General features: G+C 38.9%; 1 protein-coding gene across 1 annotated transcript in view; it reads right to left on the bottom strand.

The window, feature by feature from the left end:
• LOC111219088 (CUB and sushi domain-containing protein 1-like) overlaps window positions 1-15,545 on the bottom strand; it is a 303,797-nt gene extending 288,252 nt beyond the window's left edge. Inside the window, exons 1-2 of the mRNA XM_022741679.1 lie at window positions 15,479-15,545; window positions 14,875-15,091 (exon numbers count right to left, since the gene is read on the bottom strand). Coding sequence (XP_022597400.1) covers window positions 14,875-15,091; window positions 15,479-15,545 — 284 coding nt within the window. The remainder of the gene's footprint in view (window positions 1-14,874; window positions 15,092-15,478) is intronic.
• Between the last annotated feature and the right edge of the window lie 1,255 nt (window positions 15,546-16,800).

A 16,800-nucleotide genomic window follows, 5' to 3' on the forward strand; every position in this document is an offset into this window, starting at 1 on the left:
ATTGACCATGGTGAAATGAAGTTTCCTTAGCCTACATTTTCATATTTGAAGAGTGAAAAAAATTTTTTCCTTATTTTTAGATGAACTGGTACTTTTGGTCGGCAATTTAGCTAAAAGTTTTTAAAGTGTGAAGCATGAAAAGAACTGTTATTTCCTGATGTATGAATAAAACGGAAAGCTAGAAAGTAGAGAGCATCATTTGGTTTCTGCCTCTGATATCAAAGCGTTTTCCTCTCTGTACTTTGATGTATCTGTAGAAAAAAAAAAAAAAAAAGATTCTTTTGGAGGCATTTCAAACTCTGGCTTTTTACCAGCCAGCCTTTCCACCTTGATGTGTCTGAAACAAACAAACATTTTTTTCATCTGTATTTTCAGGAAGTGTAGATTCCATATAACTGCTCAGCAAACACCCAAAGGGAGCAAAAACAACAGGAGATTTTCTGGATAAATGCCAGCTCAGATGTTCTAAAAATGACAGACAGCCATTCAGCCGGCCGGTTAGTCAGTCAGTCAACCGGTGTCAAAAGGAGTGCTAGGGGCTGCATGTCTACATGCCTGCGCACATTATATTTAATGATGTATTGATGGTTTGAAATGCAAAATATAAATCAACTGCTATGTGGAGGGGTAGGGCTAAATCAGATTTAGAAGAGTTAGAAATGGCTATTACAATAGATCTGATCTGATTTAAACTCTCAGCGTAGAGTATGATGTAGCTGAGGTGATATTTTAGCACTGCCTCCAATGGACATACATGTAACATGATCATTTACTTATCCCTGTAGGGAAGTCGTTGTTTGGATTTACTTCAGTACAGCTGATTCAGACTAGGTGTGATACACAACAGCAGCCACATGAATATAATAATGAGGAAGACAATGATGATTGTGACAACTTGTAGCAACAGAGCCAATTATTTTATTTTGGATGGTAATAAAGCCTATCTTTCTATCTAATATTAGTTTTGATTTATTTTCTACTTCACTGTACGACTCTGATTTAATTTGTTAAAAGTTATTTCTGGGAATTAGTAACATTTTTATTTTTATTCTGTTTTGCAAATATTTGCCATACAGTACTGATCATGAAGGAGAGTGTGTGCATGTCTAAATCTACACAGGAGTTTAAAGGATTGCTCTACACATTTTGAGCTTCGACAACAGCTGTGACATTAAAAATGAATGTGATGACAGCCCATTAAAAGTAGTACTGTCAAAAAAAATTACATCTAACAAAACGAAGCGCAGCATTGAAACATTTAAGAGTCATTAATATTGAGGTAAATTCTCAGTAAAAGAAAGTCATGATTGTAATGATGGGCTCATTATTTCAGGTTTAACCTGTTGAAAAATGAATGCAGATTTAATTGTTTGTTTTGATTAAAAATTGGGGGCTAAAAAAATCAATAATTCAAACATCCAGGAAAAAAAATTAGAGCGAAAAGTGAGGTGCAGCACATTGTTTTTTTCCCTTGCATCTCTAATCCCAATCCCAAAAACTATCAACAACAGCTACATGCAGGCAATTAAAAGCGCTGCAGTAACAGACAACAAACAACAAAAAACCTACCTGAAACTCCAAGGGCCCACTAGCCTGTGCATATTCTCATTTGTCCAGGTCATAGTATCTTAAAGGAGTTTAAATCGAAAAGACAACTGGACTTGATTATTTGTCTGGGAAGACGTTTCACCTCTCATCCAAGAGGCTTCATCAGTTCATGTACGCATCTGACCAGGCTGGGACTGGTCCCAGGCTGGGACCAGTCCCAAATAATCAAGTCCAGTTGTTTTTTCGATTTAAACTCCTTTAGGAGGCAAGGGCCCACTAATGTTTCTCCGCGAAGCCTGATGTTTTTTGTTTATGTTCTGTTCGTTTCTACCAGTGAGATCAAATCCTGTAGCTCTGGGTGGTCAGCAACAAGAACTTCTCATTGTAGGTTTGTTTATCTTGTTTCAGTCTTGCAGCAGAAAACACAGAAACAACTTTGGGGTGTGTGGAAACATGAAATCAAGTTTAAAGAGGAACTTAACAGATGCTACAAATCTTGTTTTTGCTGACCTCTGGTGGTTTAACTTCCCACCCTGCTGCAGTGATGTACAGATGCACTCGTGGGAGTGTCAGTACATTGTGACATCACTCTTGGGTGTGGTTACAGATGCAGGACAGAGGAAACTTTCAATCAGAAAGTCAATGCTTTAAACTGATCTACACATCGTAATTTCTCTGTGGAAATTAGCAAAAACACAATTATGAACCCTCCACTGTTTTTTTTTTTTCTGTAATCACAGGTGTATATGAACAAGTTGCCTAGTTTTCATGCTCATTTTCGTTGACATTAATAACACCGTTGCAAAGAGGAAGTAAGCTGTCGGAGGTAGAAGAACTGCATTTTCACAGCTGTTCCAGTAAACTTACTCTTTAGTCGCTATGAATGGCAGTGTAAGGGGATGCTTTGTTGTTTGTGTTCAGTCTTGTTTGTCACCTCCTGTGCAAAGAGATAATTTCCTCCCAGTATCCATAAGTAGGAGGGGAATATCATATGGGTAGAAGAAGACTACACATGGATGGTCAGGCTGTATTTTTCTGAAAGAAATTGAATGACATCACTATGGGTGGCCGATGCTCATGGTGAACTATTCATGAGTGCATATGTCATTTAGATTGGTGTATCCAGTAGGTCTGTGCTTTGAATTGTGATGTTGTTTTTTGTTGATGTTTTTTGTTGTTTTGTTTCTTTTGTTTGGTGCCAGATCTGTTTTGGGAACCCCTGGAGTTTTTTTCTTCTTTTTTTTTCTTCTTAACTTTCTTTTCTTCTTCTTCTTGTCAATGTATTTTTCTCACCCTGTTTTTTTAGTGCTTTGCTTCAGTGCTCTGTCACTGTGTAAACAAACTGAAGTAAGAACTCAGATGTTTCACTGAAGTGAAACTTCTGTGACAAGGCCTAATCTGGATTCACGGTAAATTAAACTCTTACTGCAGATGTCTGAGTAAATGTGACTGGAATTCAGTTTAACAGCAATATTACAGACAGGGACATTCAAGAGTTTGTGTGTGTGTGTGTGTGTGTGTGTGTGTGTGTGTGTGTGTGTGTGTGTGTGTGTGTGTGTGTGTGGGCTGGTTTTATATCCTGGTGGGGACTTAACCTGAATACACACTGACCCATGCGTACTCCTGTCACCATGGAGACAAAAATTGAGGTCCCCACAAGCAGAGACTGCTTTTTCAGGGTTGAGACTTGGTCTTAGGGTTAGAGCAAGGGTTAAGGTTAGAAGGTCAGGTTAAAAAATCCATTATGTCAATGAATGATCCCCACAGAGATAGTGAAACAAGTGTGTGTGTGTGTGTGTATGCGCGCCTGCGAGTGTGTGTGTGTGTGCATGCGTGTGTGTTTGCACTGTGGACTGGTGATCAAAATGCACAATTAGTGCAGACCTAAGCAAAGCTCAGCTTGAGGTCTGGCCATTGGCCCACAGTTTTCTATCTTTTTCACTGTCTCTCGCTCTCCTCCTCCTCATATCTCTTCTATCCCTTAGTCTACCTGTAAGTTCCTCTTTCTATTGCTTCATCTCTCCTTCTGTATCCCCTCACCCCCTGTTGTGCCTCAGCAGTAACAGGTGTTTTGTACGGCAGGAGGCCTGCGGACCTAAATGTTCTCATCAGTCCTACAGTCCAGCCCAACAGCTGAACTCAGCATCAGTCCACAGCCTGCTCCAGCGACCGCTGCTCCTCTTGGTCATTTTCATTCTTGACAACAATACACATTCATTTTTCTGCTGACAAAATACTCCTGGCTACCTTGGAATCTGAGGCATGAACTAGGATTTGTGAATCCTAGGGAAAGCCAAAAGTTAACAACTGGTTGTGTTTAGGTTTTGACTGATTGGGCTCAAGAGATTTTGACAATGTCAAAGACTTGTCAGTCAAGTTAAAAAGTACTAAAATGAAATAAAGTAACACAACTTTAAAGAATCATTCTGAATAAAAATACTGAAACACTGAAACATTTAGGCAATCGATTGATCTGTCCACAACAAAAAACTTTGTCGTAGACATCATAGCTTTTTCAAACCTGTTGTAGGGGGAGTGTTTGATAATTAAAACAGAAGTCTTCTGTGGGGTATTCATTTAAGTCCACATAGACAAAGACAGACAGACTTGAAACTTTGTTTGCCACACTGCCGCCTCAGTGTTCTGTTCAACAAATAAATAAACAACAGGATGAAAAAGATATCAAAAAGCGTATTCGGCAGAAATTCTTTGAGTTTCCATCCCTGTTCAACTCTTATCACAATGTGAAAACTGCACTCAACTTTCTGATGTGCTGGTGACAAGTCGAAGCATCTTAGAGAATTATCAAGAATACAATAAGACACAGACAGACGGACAGAACTACCAACCGCACAGGGACTTAGTTCTACTAGCTTTAGCATCTTCGCTGTGTGTGTGTGTGTGTGTGTGTGTGTGTGTATGGTGCGTGTGTATGTGGTGTGTGTGTGTTACAGTCAGTGTCTGGTCCTATGTCTCTTTCTCTGCATGCTTCTGTCTCTTCTTCCCCCAGCAGTCCTACCTTCACTTCACACCCCCCCCCACCCCCCACCCCTTCACTTCTCTCCCTCCTTCCCTAGCGGTAGTCCTGGATTAGTTCCATTGCCTGGTTATCTAGTGTTGGCCTACTTTTCTCAGAAAAGTGTGGTTTTTACTCTGCAGTTACTCGGGGTAGTCTAAGCTTGTGTGTGTGTGTGTGTGTGTGTGTGTGTGTGTGTGTGTGTGTGTGTGTGTGTGTTTGTGTGTGTGTGTGTTCTCAACACAAGGCCTGTAAAGGTATTTGTTGATGAGACTTACAAAGGTCACTTATGAAATTTCTCATTGCTTTCAATCAAAGTCAGTATCCAAACTCCTTTGGGTGTCTTTGTCATTTGGACATTTGCTTGTTTATTCATCTATTTATTTATTTTTGCTTCTGTTGTAAAATCTATGTAATGATCTCAATTAGTGGTTGTATCTCTACCAATATAAACCATATATATAACTACTGATAAGTAGTTTATTTAAATGTTTGAACAAACTGTGCTTGTATCTACCTTGACAAAATATATATCTTGTTTATTCATCAATACATTATTCACTCTCTGTTTTTGTGTGTGTTCATTATTGCATTCTTACACCAGCTGCTCATAAAAGCTGTATTTTCAGACATAAGGTTTCAATCTGAGCGTCATATCTGCAGTAAATTCACAGTTAGGTACAGTTGACATGGAATTAAAAAACACGGTAAAGAAATATCTCTCATAAAGGCCTGGTAACATCACATTTTGCATTACTGGATGTTTCACTGGATGTTTTACTCCACTATTAGTTCTTATTCATTTGTTTTCGCAGATGCAGCTGCAATGCTGAAAATCAATAATTCCCCTTCAGACATTTCCAGTTTTCTTTTTCTTTAATCTCAGACCATTCCTCAGTTTTTGTTTTTTTCTTTCATGCATTTTAATCTATGAATTTATGTAAAATCTATGTAAATTTCTGACTTTCTGAGATCTTTGGAGATTTTCTTGACAATATATTCACTGCCTTTGTCAAACTGCAGTAAACATACATAAATAAATAAAAAAATACACCATTAGCAGCTTGAAGTATCGAAAACACGAACAAGTAAGACTGAGCTTAGAAGAAAAGAGCACAGAGGAAAGAAAGAAAGAAAGAAAGAAAGGAGAAAAGGGTAAAGGAGAAGAGATGGAGAATGAAGAATGTGTTTGACAGCAGAATACAGGAACCAGGAAGTTAAAGTTAGCAACCAACTACTGACAACTCTACGTGTACACGTGTGTATTTTTGTGTCTCTGTACAATGGTGCTGAATGAACAAGGTAGCGGACCTCTTTCTCTCTCTCTCTTTCTCTCTCTCTCACACACACACACACACACACACACACACACACACACACACACACACACACACACACACACACACACACACACACATACACACACACACACAGAGCACAGCATGAACCTTACCCTTTAGCCTTGTCATTCTCTCTCCTTGTCTCTATTTTCTCTCTGTATTGCTCTCTTGATTTTGCTGTCTCCATCTCTCTACAATAAAGACACAACAGCTCACTGATAACCTTTCTCTGCCCCTTCTCCTCCCTCACAGCAGAGCTCTGTGATTTCCACTGCCTTCTCTACCCATACACCCAAACCAGTTCTCTGACCAGCCGCTATAGCTATAGTAGAAACACTGCTCTGAATGTATGTTTTGCTTTACTATTACCACTACACACAGCTTGTATTTACATCTTGCAAGAGCAAAGTTAAGGTTGGCTATCCCAATGAAATGTGACAAAACAATGGAGTGTAATACATATTTGTTGTGACCCCTGGACTAATTTTTGTACAACAATGACATTGATGGATCCAGAAGGGACCGGGAAGAGACAGTGTAAGTAGAAATGTGTCTGTAAATTCTAGATCCTGTAGCAGACTGGACAGGTGTCTTAGTGAGTGACTAGAGTTGGCTACATTTGCTCCTTCATCATTAAATCAACAACTGCTGGTTGAGCTGACTTACCAAAACCATTTCACGTATTCTTCCAGCTGAATTTGTGGTGGTCTGTGACAAATATTACCGCTGGCACCGGTAGAAGCAGAGGCTGCAGACGAGGACAGACGTGTCCTGTAGCTACTCACCCTCCTAAAATAATTTCATTAGTATGCATTTCAGAGGAGTTTTGGTCTCATCTCATGGTCTAAATGCCATTTAAGTGATTGTTTCCCCCATGATGAGAAACACCATGAAAGAGAAATATCACTTTAATTATACAAAAGTAAAAAATACTACAGTTGAATAGAATATAATACTTAACTTTCTTCAGCAAAACATCCAAACCTGGGCACATCATTTGAATCTTAGACAACGTAAATACTTGCCTAAAAACTCAACTGATGTGTGTACAGCTATATAGTAGCAGCTCTCCTTATGCTCTTGCACAGATTACCACGAGGGCAACTGCAAGAAAAAGTCTATATCTATAAATCCTATAATCCAATAATCCCATCATATTTGTGAATTCTGTAATTACAGGTTGCCTTAAGACCAAGTGCAGCGATATAATTCTAGGAAGTGAAGAGCACAGAGGAGGATTTCTTGAAATAAGCTGTAAGGAGCAAAGATCAGTGACAAAAACAAACACAACAAATGCACAACACTGAAAAATCAGATCCTCAAGACATGACTAGTACCACTTCACTGCAGGTAGGGTGTTTCTAAAGGAAGCAGAGGCTTAGAAAAAGATAGGCTAGGTAGTGAAGGAGGCTATGAAAGGACAGGTTCAAGATTTTTTCAAGTGAAGTCTCTTCCATTAGTGTAACAAAGATGAAGGACAAACAAAACACACAGTCTTGTCTGGTGTGTGTCATGAGCTTTGGGTAGTTAGTCAAATTAGGTGTGTATCTTCCAAAGTTAGGTTTTTAAGGACCATATTCCTTCTTAGTGTTTCCCCAAACAGTGTTTCCTCAAATCTCCCTCAAGGTCTCTCTCAAATTCTGATATTCACAGTGGGTCATAAGGGTGCACCCAAGTGTATGTTTTTAATAGCTATGTCACTGTTTCTTAATTACTTTGATAAAACACAGCAATACTTAGTGCCATAATCGCTCCGCTCCATAATTAACAGTGTCTCTCTAACACAGGTGCATGGCTGCACACGCATAGTGCAGTATACATGCACACATACATAAGCCAACACATAAGTGATATACTACGCAACAAACCTGTCTTCACACACTGGAGCATGTCTTTATATATAATGATATGAGATGATAATTATTTACACTTATATGTATATAGTATAGATAGTATAGTATAAATATAGTATATATTTGCAAGTTTACTCAAAACACCATGCAATCCAACACAACAATCCAACATTAAAATGGAGTGCATCATATCGAAAGGTGTTCCCAATATTCTGTGCACCCCCGCTGACATAAATAGGGACACAGTGCTTAGTGTTGAAAAATGGGGCAAAGTCTCTTATCAGTGCACAATAAACCAATTTCTCTGGCCACAACAACAAGAACCCCAGCAATTGTGATGGAAATTAGCTCATCAAGTGTTAGTGGCAATTATTTTTTATTTCTAAATTTCATGAATAGCTGAAATATGCATTTGCCAGAAATCTTTCCTCCTGACTGACAACATACAAAGCAGTTCCTTTTTTTATGGCATGTCTTTTATCACCATTGAGCTTGTGTAGATTAGACTTCTAATCTAGATGATGTTTGCAAGCTTTCAATTCCATTAGATATAAGTAGTACTGCAACCTTCTCTCCATATGTCAGCTATTCTGCCTTAGGAATCAATGTTTATTGATATTGTTCATTCAGGAAGCAGTATGGTGGTAGTATATTATATTAGGGTGCAGAAGCCTGGGTGGTTGATGTACAAGCAAAGCAAAAAGACAAAAAATGCAGAAACTATCCTTTTATGTGATATTGGCCCTGGTAGAGTTCCAAGCAACAATGTTTTGCTAATAAGGATAGTTGTACTTTTGTAATCATTGTAAAACTGTAATACAGTAGATAGGATTACAGCATTAGAGCCAAAATAAACATCAAACCTGTCCAGGCTCACTGTGCATTTGTTTTTTAAAGCCTCTATGTGTCGGATTTGAAGAAAACATTTGCCAACAACACAGTGGCATTACTTGACAAAAAGAGTGTGGCACATTGCTATGACCATGATGGCAGATGTTCATTAAGATAGATAAGACATAAAAGCAATGCCCTTTGAATGGAAGGACCAAGGCTAGAGGAGGGCAGAAATGTTTGTACCCTGTGCTAAATAAATATGACGGCAAGACGTTTGTGATCTTCTGACGAACTCATTAATTTTCTTAAGTGTGGGTCACACAAAGTACAAAAAGAAAAAAAAAAACGTCTTACAGGGATCAAAAAGGTATCACTTAACTTGTGAAATTGCAGGTCCAAGTGCAGCCTGACAGACCACTTCTGCAAGCGCCTCATGTGCAGGAGTGGAAATACGGTAAGCTGCTGACACAAGCCCCAGAAGGTACATGACACAAAGCATAAGAATGTCAGTGGCTTGCCTTGCTGTACCCTCCGACCTGACTCCATAATGGCTCTCTGTCTGGTTCTGAGAAACTAACTAAAAGTATGATGAAATCCAGCAGCATCTTAAAGAAGAACATTTTTTTTTTTTTTTTTTTTAATCTTTAATAGTAGGACAACTGGTCCAAATGGGGGCTAGAATCAAGAGGGTATGTAAAATTATAAATGTCTGTGGGTATTGGCAAAAAAAAAAAGACAAAATAAGTTGTTTGTCCATGCCTGTAGATAACACATATAAGCATTTTGTGATCTGACACCCCTGCAGGATATCATTTCTCTGTGACTTCCAAAACTGTTCCAAATCGCTGCCAAAGAATTATTTTTTTTTCATGATGTGACATTGAAATTGCTTTTTCGCTAGCATTAGGGGAGCTCCATCATGATTACAATAATAAACAAAGGTAAAAGAATGTTTTTGTCAAAACAGCACCAACTGTCAGCTGGAAACAGGAAATGAACAATGATCTCCTGTATTAAAGTCTGATGTTTTGCTTACTCATCCATTCGCCCCCAACCTTCTCCTACCTACGGTTATCGTTTTATAACACCATTACTTTATTTCCGCCGTTGCCCCTGTCATAATCACACCATCCACTAGAGGGCATTGTCACTTTAACGTAAAGATATGCTGTTTTGACTTAAACAACAGTTGCTGTTGTTCTTCCTCGGAGGACAGTTTCAAATTGGTGGCCCCACGAACGTGTTCAGTGAACTTTATTAACATATGTGCATGCCACTTACAGTGACAGTGCTGCTGGTGTTAGAGGACATAAAAGCCCCATTTTACACCCTTCTAACATGCCCACCTAATGACTGGCAGCATTACCAGAATGGTCCTGTACAGCTACATCAACCACTCCCAGTGGTTGATCTTTGACACCAGACAAAAAAACCTCTTAACTTTATATACAAGAGTTCTGGACCAGGATCCACCAGAATAACCACATCCAATTAATCATACCTGCTTTCCTAGGTTACGGCTGCTGACTCCCAGACAGTCTTAACTACTGGAGGATACACAAAATGTATGACTTACGACACTGAAGTACAGAATCAAACCCTCTATCCTTAGACTGTGTAAGAAAGGACACTGATCAGAATGTGATCCCAGGACACTTTTCACAAGCAAGACATTACATCAGAAGCAGCCATTACACCAATTCCTCTGCAATAAACTTTATGTTCCAAAGAGACTTGACTATCATGAAAGTGACAAACAGAAGAACTTTAAAGTGATACTTAAAGTGATGAAATCCATCTTTTGAGTATCACTCAGTCACCCTGCAGGCTTGAGTGATGGCTGTAAAAAGTTTTACTTTCCTTACTGATGCAGAACAGTGGTGGGCTGGAATTTAGACAGCTGTAATGGGGACAGGTTTTACAGTTTTAAAAAGTGTTTTAAAAAAGTACATAGATACTTTTCCAACTACTCCTTCAGCATTTTTTCTGCTGTCCATCTATATGTGCAGCAGGCAAGGTTTCATCTGTTTATCTTGAATTTTGGCAAACTTGCCTGTAAGGGAATGGGGACTTTGAATAAACTGGCTGGAAAGCCACTCCTGTGACTTTCTTATGCATTGTAAGACACGGGCACAGAGAAGACAGTGATATCTGTATGAGAGAAGCCTTTCAGTTTCAGAAATAAATATTTTCATACTGTTGACATCAGTCATCAGAGTGAGTGGGATGGAGCAGAGTTACCGCTGCTGACGCATAGCTGGGGCTGGTAAGAAGAGGCCACAGATGATGGGTCAGCCCTTCTTCCATATATGAGATTTCAGCATTCCCCACACATGAGGTCCAAGGGCAGTTTGAGGGGTGGGCCGTGAGAAAAAGATATATTCTGCCTCTTCTGTGCTCCTCTTTGTGAACAAAGAGAAGCCAGTCAGCTCCTCTTGCCTTCATCCCACTGTCCATGTGGGCAGTCTGATAGGTTCATATCAGCAAGTCTTACACCATTCAACCAGAAGCTGAGAGAAGGAGAGGGTTTTAGGTCAACCGGCCGACCGCTGCCCTCTCGTAGCTCAGACACAGAATGGGAAGCAGTGGGATAATTGGAATCAGCTCTTGCATGGACAGGGTGAAATGTTTTATGTAAAAACATAAGTTACAGTCCAATAAGCAAAGAGGGGTTGGTGGATCTGATTCAATCGCTACTGATGCTCAGCTGGAGCTGGAGGAAGCTTTACAGGCCGGGCCGAAGCTTTGCCAGCAGTGACACACACCAGGAAGACCCCGAGGGCACAAAAGAAGGCTGGCCAGTGGTCTCAATTCAGCACTATGCTGCCTGTCTTGAGTAATGTCCACACCATTCAGAGAAGTGCTAACATCAACAGAGCAGAGCTGAGGAGAGAATGAGCCTGCACCTTCCAGCTTAGTCACTTGATCTAAATGACATTGGGAATGGGTTCACTGCAAGAGCTCAAAGCACTTAAGGCCGGAAGCTGTGTAAGCAGTTAATACACCACTCTTCTACTGATCTTTTACATTTGAGGGCTTGCAAGGGACAGAGAAGTTGAAATACTCCTGGTATGTTTGGGTCGCTGTCTGATAATGTGAGTGCCAAATAACTCCAGAGCCAATTAACACCCGCAAGTGGCAGCGACAGAGCCACCAAGCTGGCAAAAGGTTGCAAGTGCCACATCTTGCTACATCACTTGCCACTGTAGTTATCCACAACTATCTATTTTTTCTAATTAATTAATGAATGGGTGGTCCTATAATAAGCAGAAACAAACCATTGTTCCAACATTCCAACAAAAAAAAATGATGAGATCTGAGAACAGCTAGGATTATAAGAAAAGCACTGAATCGGTAGGAGGAAAGATAAGAGCACATTGTTGTCCTTCTTAGCCACGGAAGAAGCAATCAGCCTGGAGGGGTCATCACACGCCACAGCTGTAGTTCTGGACAACACTAGAAATTTCTGGTGCAGCTGTCATCTCACTTAGTGTAGGGCCTGCAGACAGCACACTCTGGTGGTTCCACTGTCTCAGCAGAAATACGCCTCGGGCCAACAACTCTGAAGACACACAGTCAGTAGGGGGTCCAAGGTGTAGTACCTGACAAGCTAGCCTTGATCATGCTGTCATCTGCAGAGTCTGGAGGCCCAATACAATCAAGTCAACTCAACTCGAATTTCTCAGCTTATACATGCAAGCTTCTAAGCTAAACCCTGAAATCCTGGTATTTGTCATAGAAGCTTTATGTATTTTGTGAATACATTAAGTTAAGTTGAACTGCATGTGTGATCTTAAACTGACCACAGGAGAGGCAGCCAGTTGAATAATATGTTACGTTTTGAAAAATGAAAGGTGGAGGAGAAAAAAGAGACACAGATGGAAGCACACAGAAAGATAATTAAAAGGAGGCATTAAAAAATCTTCCAAAGATCAGTTATGGTTTTTAATTTATTTGGGAGTTTTAATTTGATTTTCATATTTCATATATTTTATCATTTTCTCATGATTTTTTTTTCAGTATAGTTAATCGCTATTCAAGCTCATTTCACAGACATATGAAAAGACATTTTGGGAATTAGCATAGTGAAGGATCTAATAAATATGTGTTTTGAAACAGTCCCTTGAGCCTTGAGATAATCACACAACAGTTCAGTGAGGCTAAGCATAACATAAACCCAAAAAACCCCTCTTAGTCCAGTCTGCTTGTCGCAGATCTGAAGCACAAGCAACAGGTAGAATAAGGCAGATGAGATCACAAGCAACAATGTCGCAAAAGCTCTCCTACAGAGCTGCTAAAATAATACCTAACACAAGAAGCATCAGATGGAACAAATTAGGGAAGTGACTCGCGGTTGAGTTTTGGGATTTGATTAAATACAAAATCAAACTAATCTGTAAATATCAAAACAAAATGTTTCTCTGTAACAACAAACAATCTGAAACACCTGGAGACACTTTTCACAATTTTTCAGAACCACGATAACATAAATGCACAGATTTTTTATAAAGAAATGATATTCTTAAAACTCTACAGAAGTCTTGAATCCTGGACTTACCTTCCTACCTCTGCACTGATTTAGCTCATTATTTCACATAAACATCTTATAAATAATTGTTTACTATAGCCCTGACAAAGAAGCCGACAACTAGAGACAGGATCCTGACGGTGATATTTACTGTATGCCTCCACACAAACCCACCACTCATTATAGTCTGCAGTCTACACTATTCTCCTCCTCACAAGAAAAATAACCAACATGTTCAATTCAAACACTGCCACTAACACAGCTACATAATGTTTTCAAGGAAAAACCCACTGTTATCCATAACTGCACCACCAACCTCAAACACTACTTGGTGCAGTCCCAGCTCATCCCCTCCTACATACAAGCCGAGCACTATGAATAAGCTTCCCACAGTTTGCCAGCTTTGTAGATGTCGTTCTATCTGCTTTCTGCAACAATATTACAGTCCTACAACTCACCAAGTAGGGATGCTGCCAATTCACCAGTGACTTATATTTTCCTGCACATTCTTTTTTTCTGGATCAACGTAAAAAAAAAATTAATATTTAAATGTTCCACCAATGCCATCCAGATTGGTTGTATCTGCATGCTTAAGACATTGCTATATTCAAGTTGCAAAACAGAATAAAAAAGGCACTAAAATTTGCAGTGAGGTTGACCACGTCCGATGAATGTGGACTTTACAATCTGGTCACCGTTGTTCCATTTGCCTTGTGTGTTCATGAGTTTTATCATTGTTGATGTACTAAAGTTAAAATTAAGTTTTATAATTTTGATAAAATACATTTTCTTGATAAAATATTACTCTTTGTCCTTTTTCTTGCAATATCTGCATTATTAATTCATGTAAAAAACTAAATGCCTCAACACTCTGCTTCATTGGTAAGAGTTTCAGTCACATTGTTAGCTCAGTTTTCAGTTGCAGTAGAGTAAAAAGATTTCTAAATCTCTCCGTGTTAATGTGCAATGTACGAACCTGAAAATGATCCTAAAAGTTGCATACTGTCATGTCAGCAATGTCATTTCCTTATATTCAGTCAAATCTTTCTCCTCCTCCGTAGCATAACAACTATGCTTCTTTCTGTTTTTACACATTGTTTCTATGTGAATTACAATTGGTGATTTCCAGGGACCTCTTCTTTAACAACATTGATAACAACTGAAGAAGAGGACTCAATTTGAAACACACAGCTTATATTATATGTAATATTGAAAGCAATTTCTGTTTTGCTATTGTGCTATCTGCAACTTCATGTTTTGCAAGTGTTTTTCAGTTTTCAAACCAAAAGCTGTGTCTTTTCACTTGAGCTATAAATTTCCTATATCACAACAAAAACACCAATCTAAATTTTATCAAAGACGGTGTTACTGATGAAGTTTTTAGCAGAAAATAAAACACCCTTCCCGACCAGTGGAATTTCAAAGCATATCCTTTGTTAAATCTCAGTTTAGTGGACCATGCACAAAAATGGGTGTCCCTTTATTTTTAACTTCATCGAATACAGAAAATCCACCCAAATCTGATTCTCTTCTTCAGTCTTTAGTCATTGTGTCATTTTCCATCTAAATGAAATCCGAATTCAAAGCTCTGACTTTTTGTTCGGAGGAGGTAAGATGAGTAGAGCTGAAGTGGAGGGTAGGCTATAGTCAAAGTGTGAGTCAGACAGGTTCAAGGAGAAAGAGGGAAGAGAGAGATCAGAGCAACAGAAAAGCAGGAGAGAAAATCAGACTGTAAATGAAAGAATAATTTCTAACCTCATTTTCAAGTTGCCTGGCGACGGTTGTCCATCGTAAACTGATACAATATCAAAGTCTTCCTCCAGCGCCAGCGTGACAAAGGTTAGCTGGATTCGGTTCCTCTCCCCTGTTATTATCAGCCACGTACAGTTGGCGTAGTTGGGGTAGCCGTGGGGGAAACCGGGCGACTCTATGGTGCCATTCAGGCCTTGGACTACACCACCACAAGATTCAGCTGAAAGAGAGAGAGAGGACACAAAATCATATTAAAATACTAGGAACTCAAATTTGTATTCTGTGTTAAGACTTAGATGACAGATCATGCCTTGTTTACACACTACTGATTTCAAAGATACAGACTTTGTCATTTTAAGCTTGTAGCCTTGTAACATTTTTAAATTCTGTACAGAGTTCAGGACAAGAAAATAAAGAGTGAATGTAGATTTTTAACACTGTGATGAAAGTTAATCATACTTTTTTTTTTTTTTTTTTTTTAAATTGTGACCTCCAAAACCTCTAGAAATCGTGTAACGGCTTGTGCATTTGAAATAAAACACTGAGGGGAGCTTAAGTATGTGCTATGTGCCAAGCCAAGTGTTACTAGATTAACAAGCCCCTGTACTTGCAGGAACTCCAACATAATGCAACACATGCCTCACATCGTCCCTTGACACTGTAGCATATGTCATGTGAAGCTTTCATGCAAAGTGCCAGAGTATGAGTGCATACTCTGTATATATTTAGATTTCATGGTACTAATCCTTTACTCCTGACAGTGTTTGTGCTGTGATCTATTGATCTCAGACCAGAAGTAACCTCCTGTGACATATACGTTCATACCCACTTAATCATGTACTGAATCTTGCATTGTGTTGTTTTACACATTAAATATTCAAACATGCAGACATAAGAGCTTATACAACCCTTACACTGTCCTCTCATCACACTGGATAAACAAACATAGAGTTCAAATCTTTTACATTAACTACATGTACTCACATACACACACACACACACACACACACACACACACACACACACACACACACACACACACACACACACACACACACACACACACACAAGTGCATCCTGCTACTGAGCCAGCTCATATGCAACTATTTTCTTAGCGAGAAACATTGTTAAAAAAATCATGTTTTTCTGAAACATATCTGCCAGATTGTGCATTCTCAACATTACTGAATATCACAACAAACAGATTAAGTTCTTCAATTTAGCGCACAAAATGTTACATTGAAGTATTCTTTCAAAATCTGTGCTGTGGTTAAGTATAATTATTATTATGCAACTAAAACCACTCATTTAAACTTCTTTTACAGTTAGACAAGCGTCATGTTCATAAAATATAAAATGTCTCTACTGAAAACTAGCATGAGGTGGGATATAATCTGGTGCCAAAGGTAAGTGCTTATACGCTCTTCCAACACCTTTGCTTTTATCTGTGCCATTTGAGCAGTATTTTCAGCACATGATATTCCCACTGAGTGTCAGTCACTACTGAATACTTGCATTTGAATGTATTTGACAGGAGCTATACAGTATTTGCACAGACGCATACACAGAAGAACAGACTCTACAGAGCTAGCTAAGTTTTGAAGTATTTATGAATAGCTTTTAAGTGTAAAGTTCAGTTGGAGAAAAAAGGCAGTAAATTAATAATAAAGCAGTTCTTAAAGCTGCCAAAAGCTAAGCTAATGTGTAACAAATCTGGTAAAAGCTACATGTAACTGCAGTGGATAAAAACAAGCCGGAATCAACGAGAACTAAACAAAAGAAGATCAAGACGTATTGCAGCTAAAACATACTATGTGAGGAAGGCCAATGCTAACTAAAGCAAAACAAAACTCTGTAAAAGCTAACCAAACACTGACAAAAATGTTATTACGCAAAATATAAGAAAAAAAAAGGCTAAAAGGATTTAAT

The sequence above is a fragment of the Seriola dumerili genome, unplaced genomic scaffold (genome assembly GCF_002260705.1).
Source record: "Seriola dumerili isolate Sdu_G_001 unplaced genomic scaffold, Sdu_1.0 BDQW01000003.1, whole genome shotgun sequence".
In the NCBI taxonomy this organism is placed as follows: Eukaryota; Metazoa; Chordata; class Actinopteri; order Carangiformes; family Carangidae; genus Seriola; species Seriola dumerili.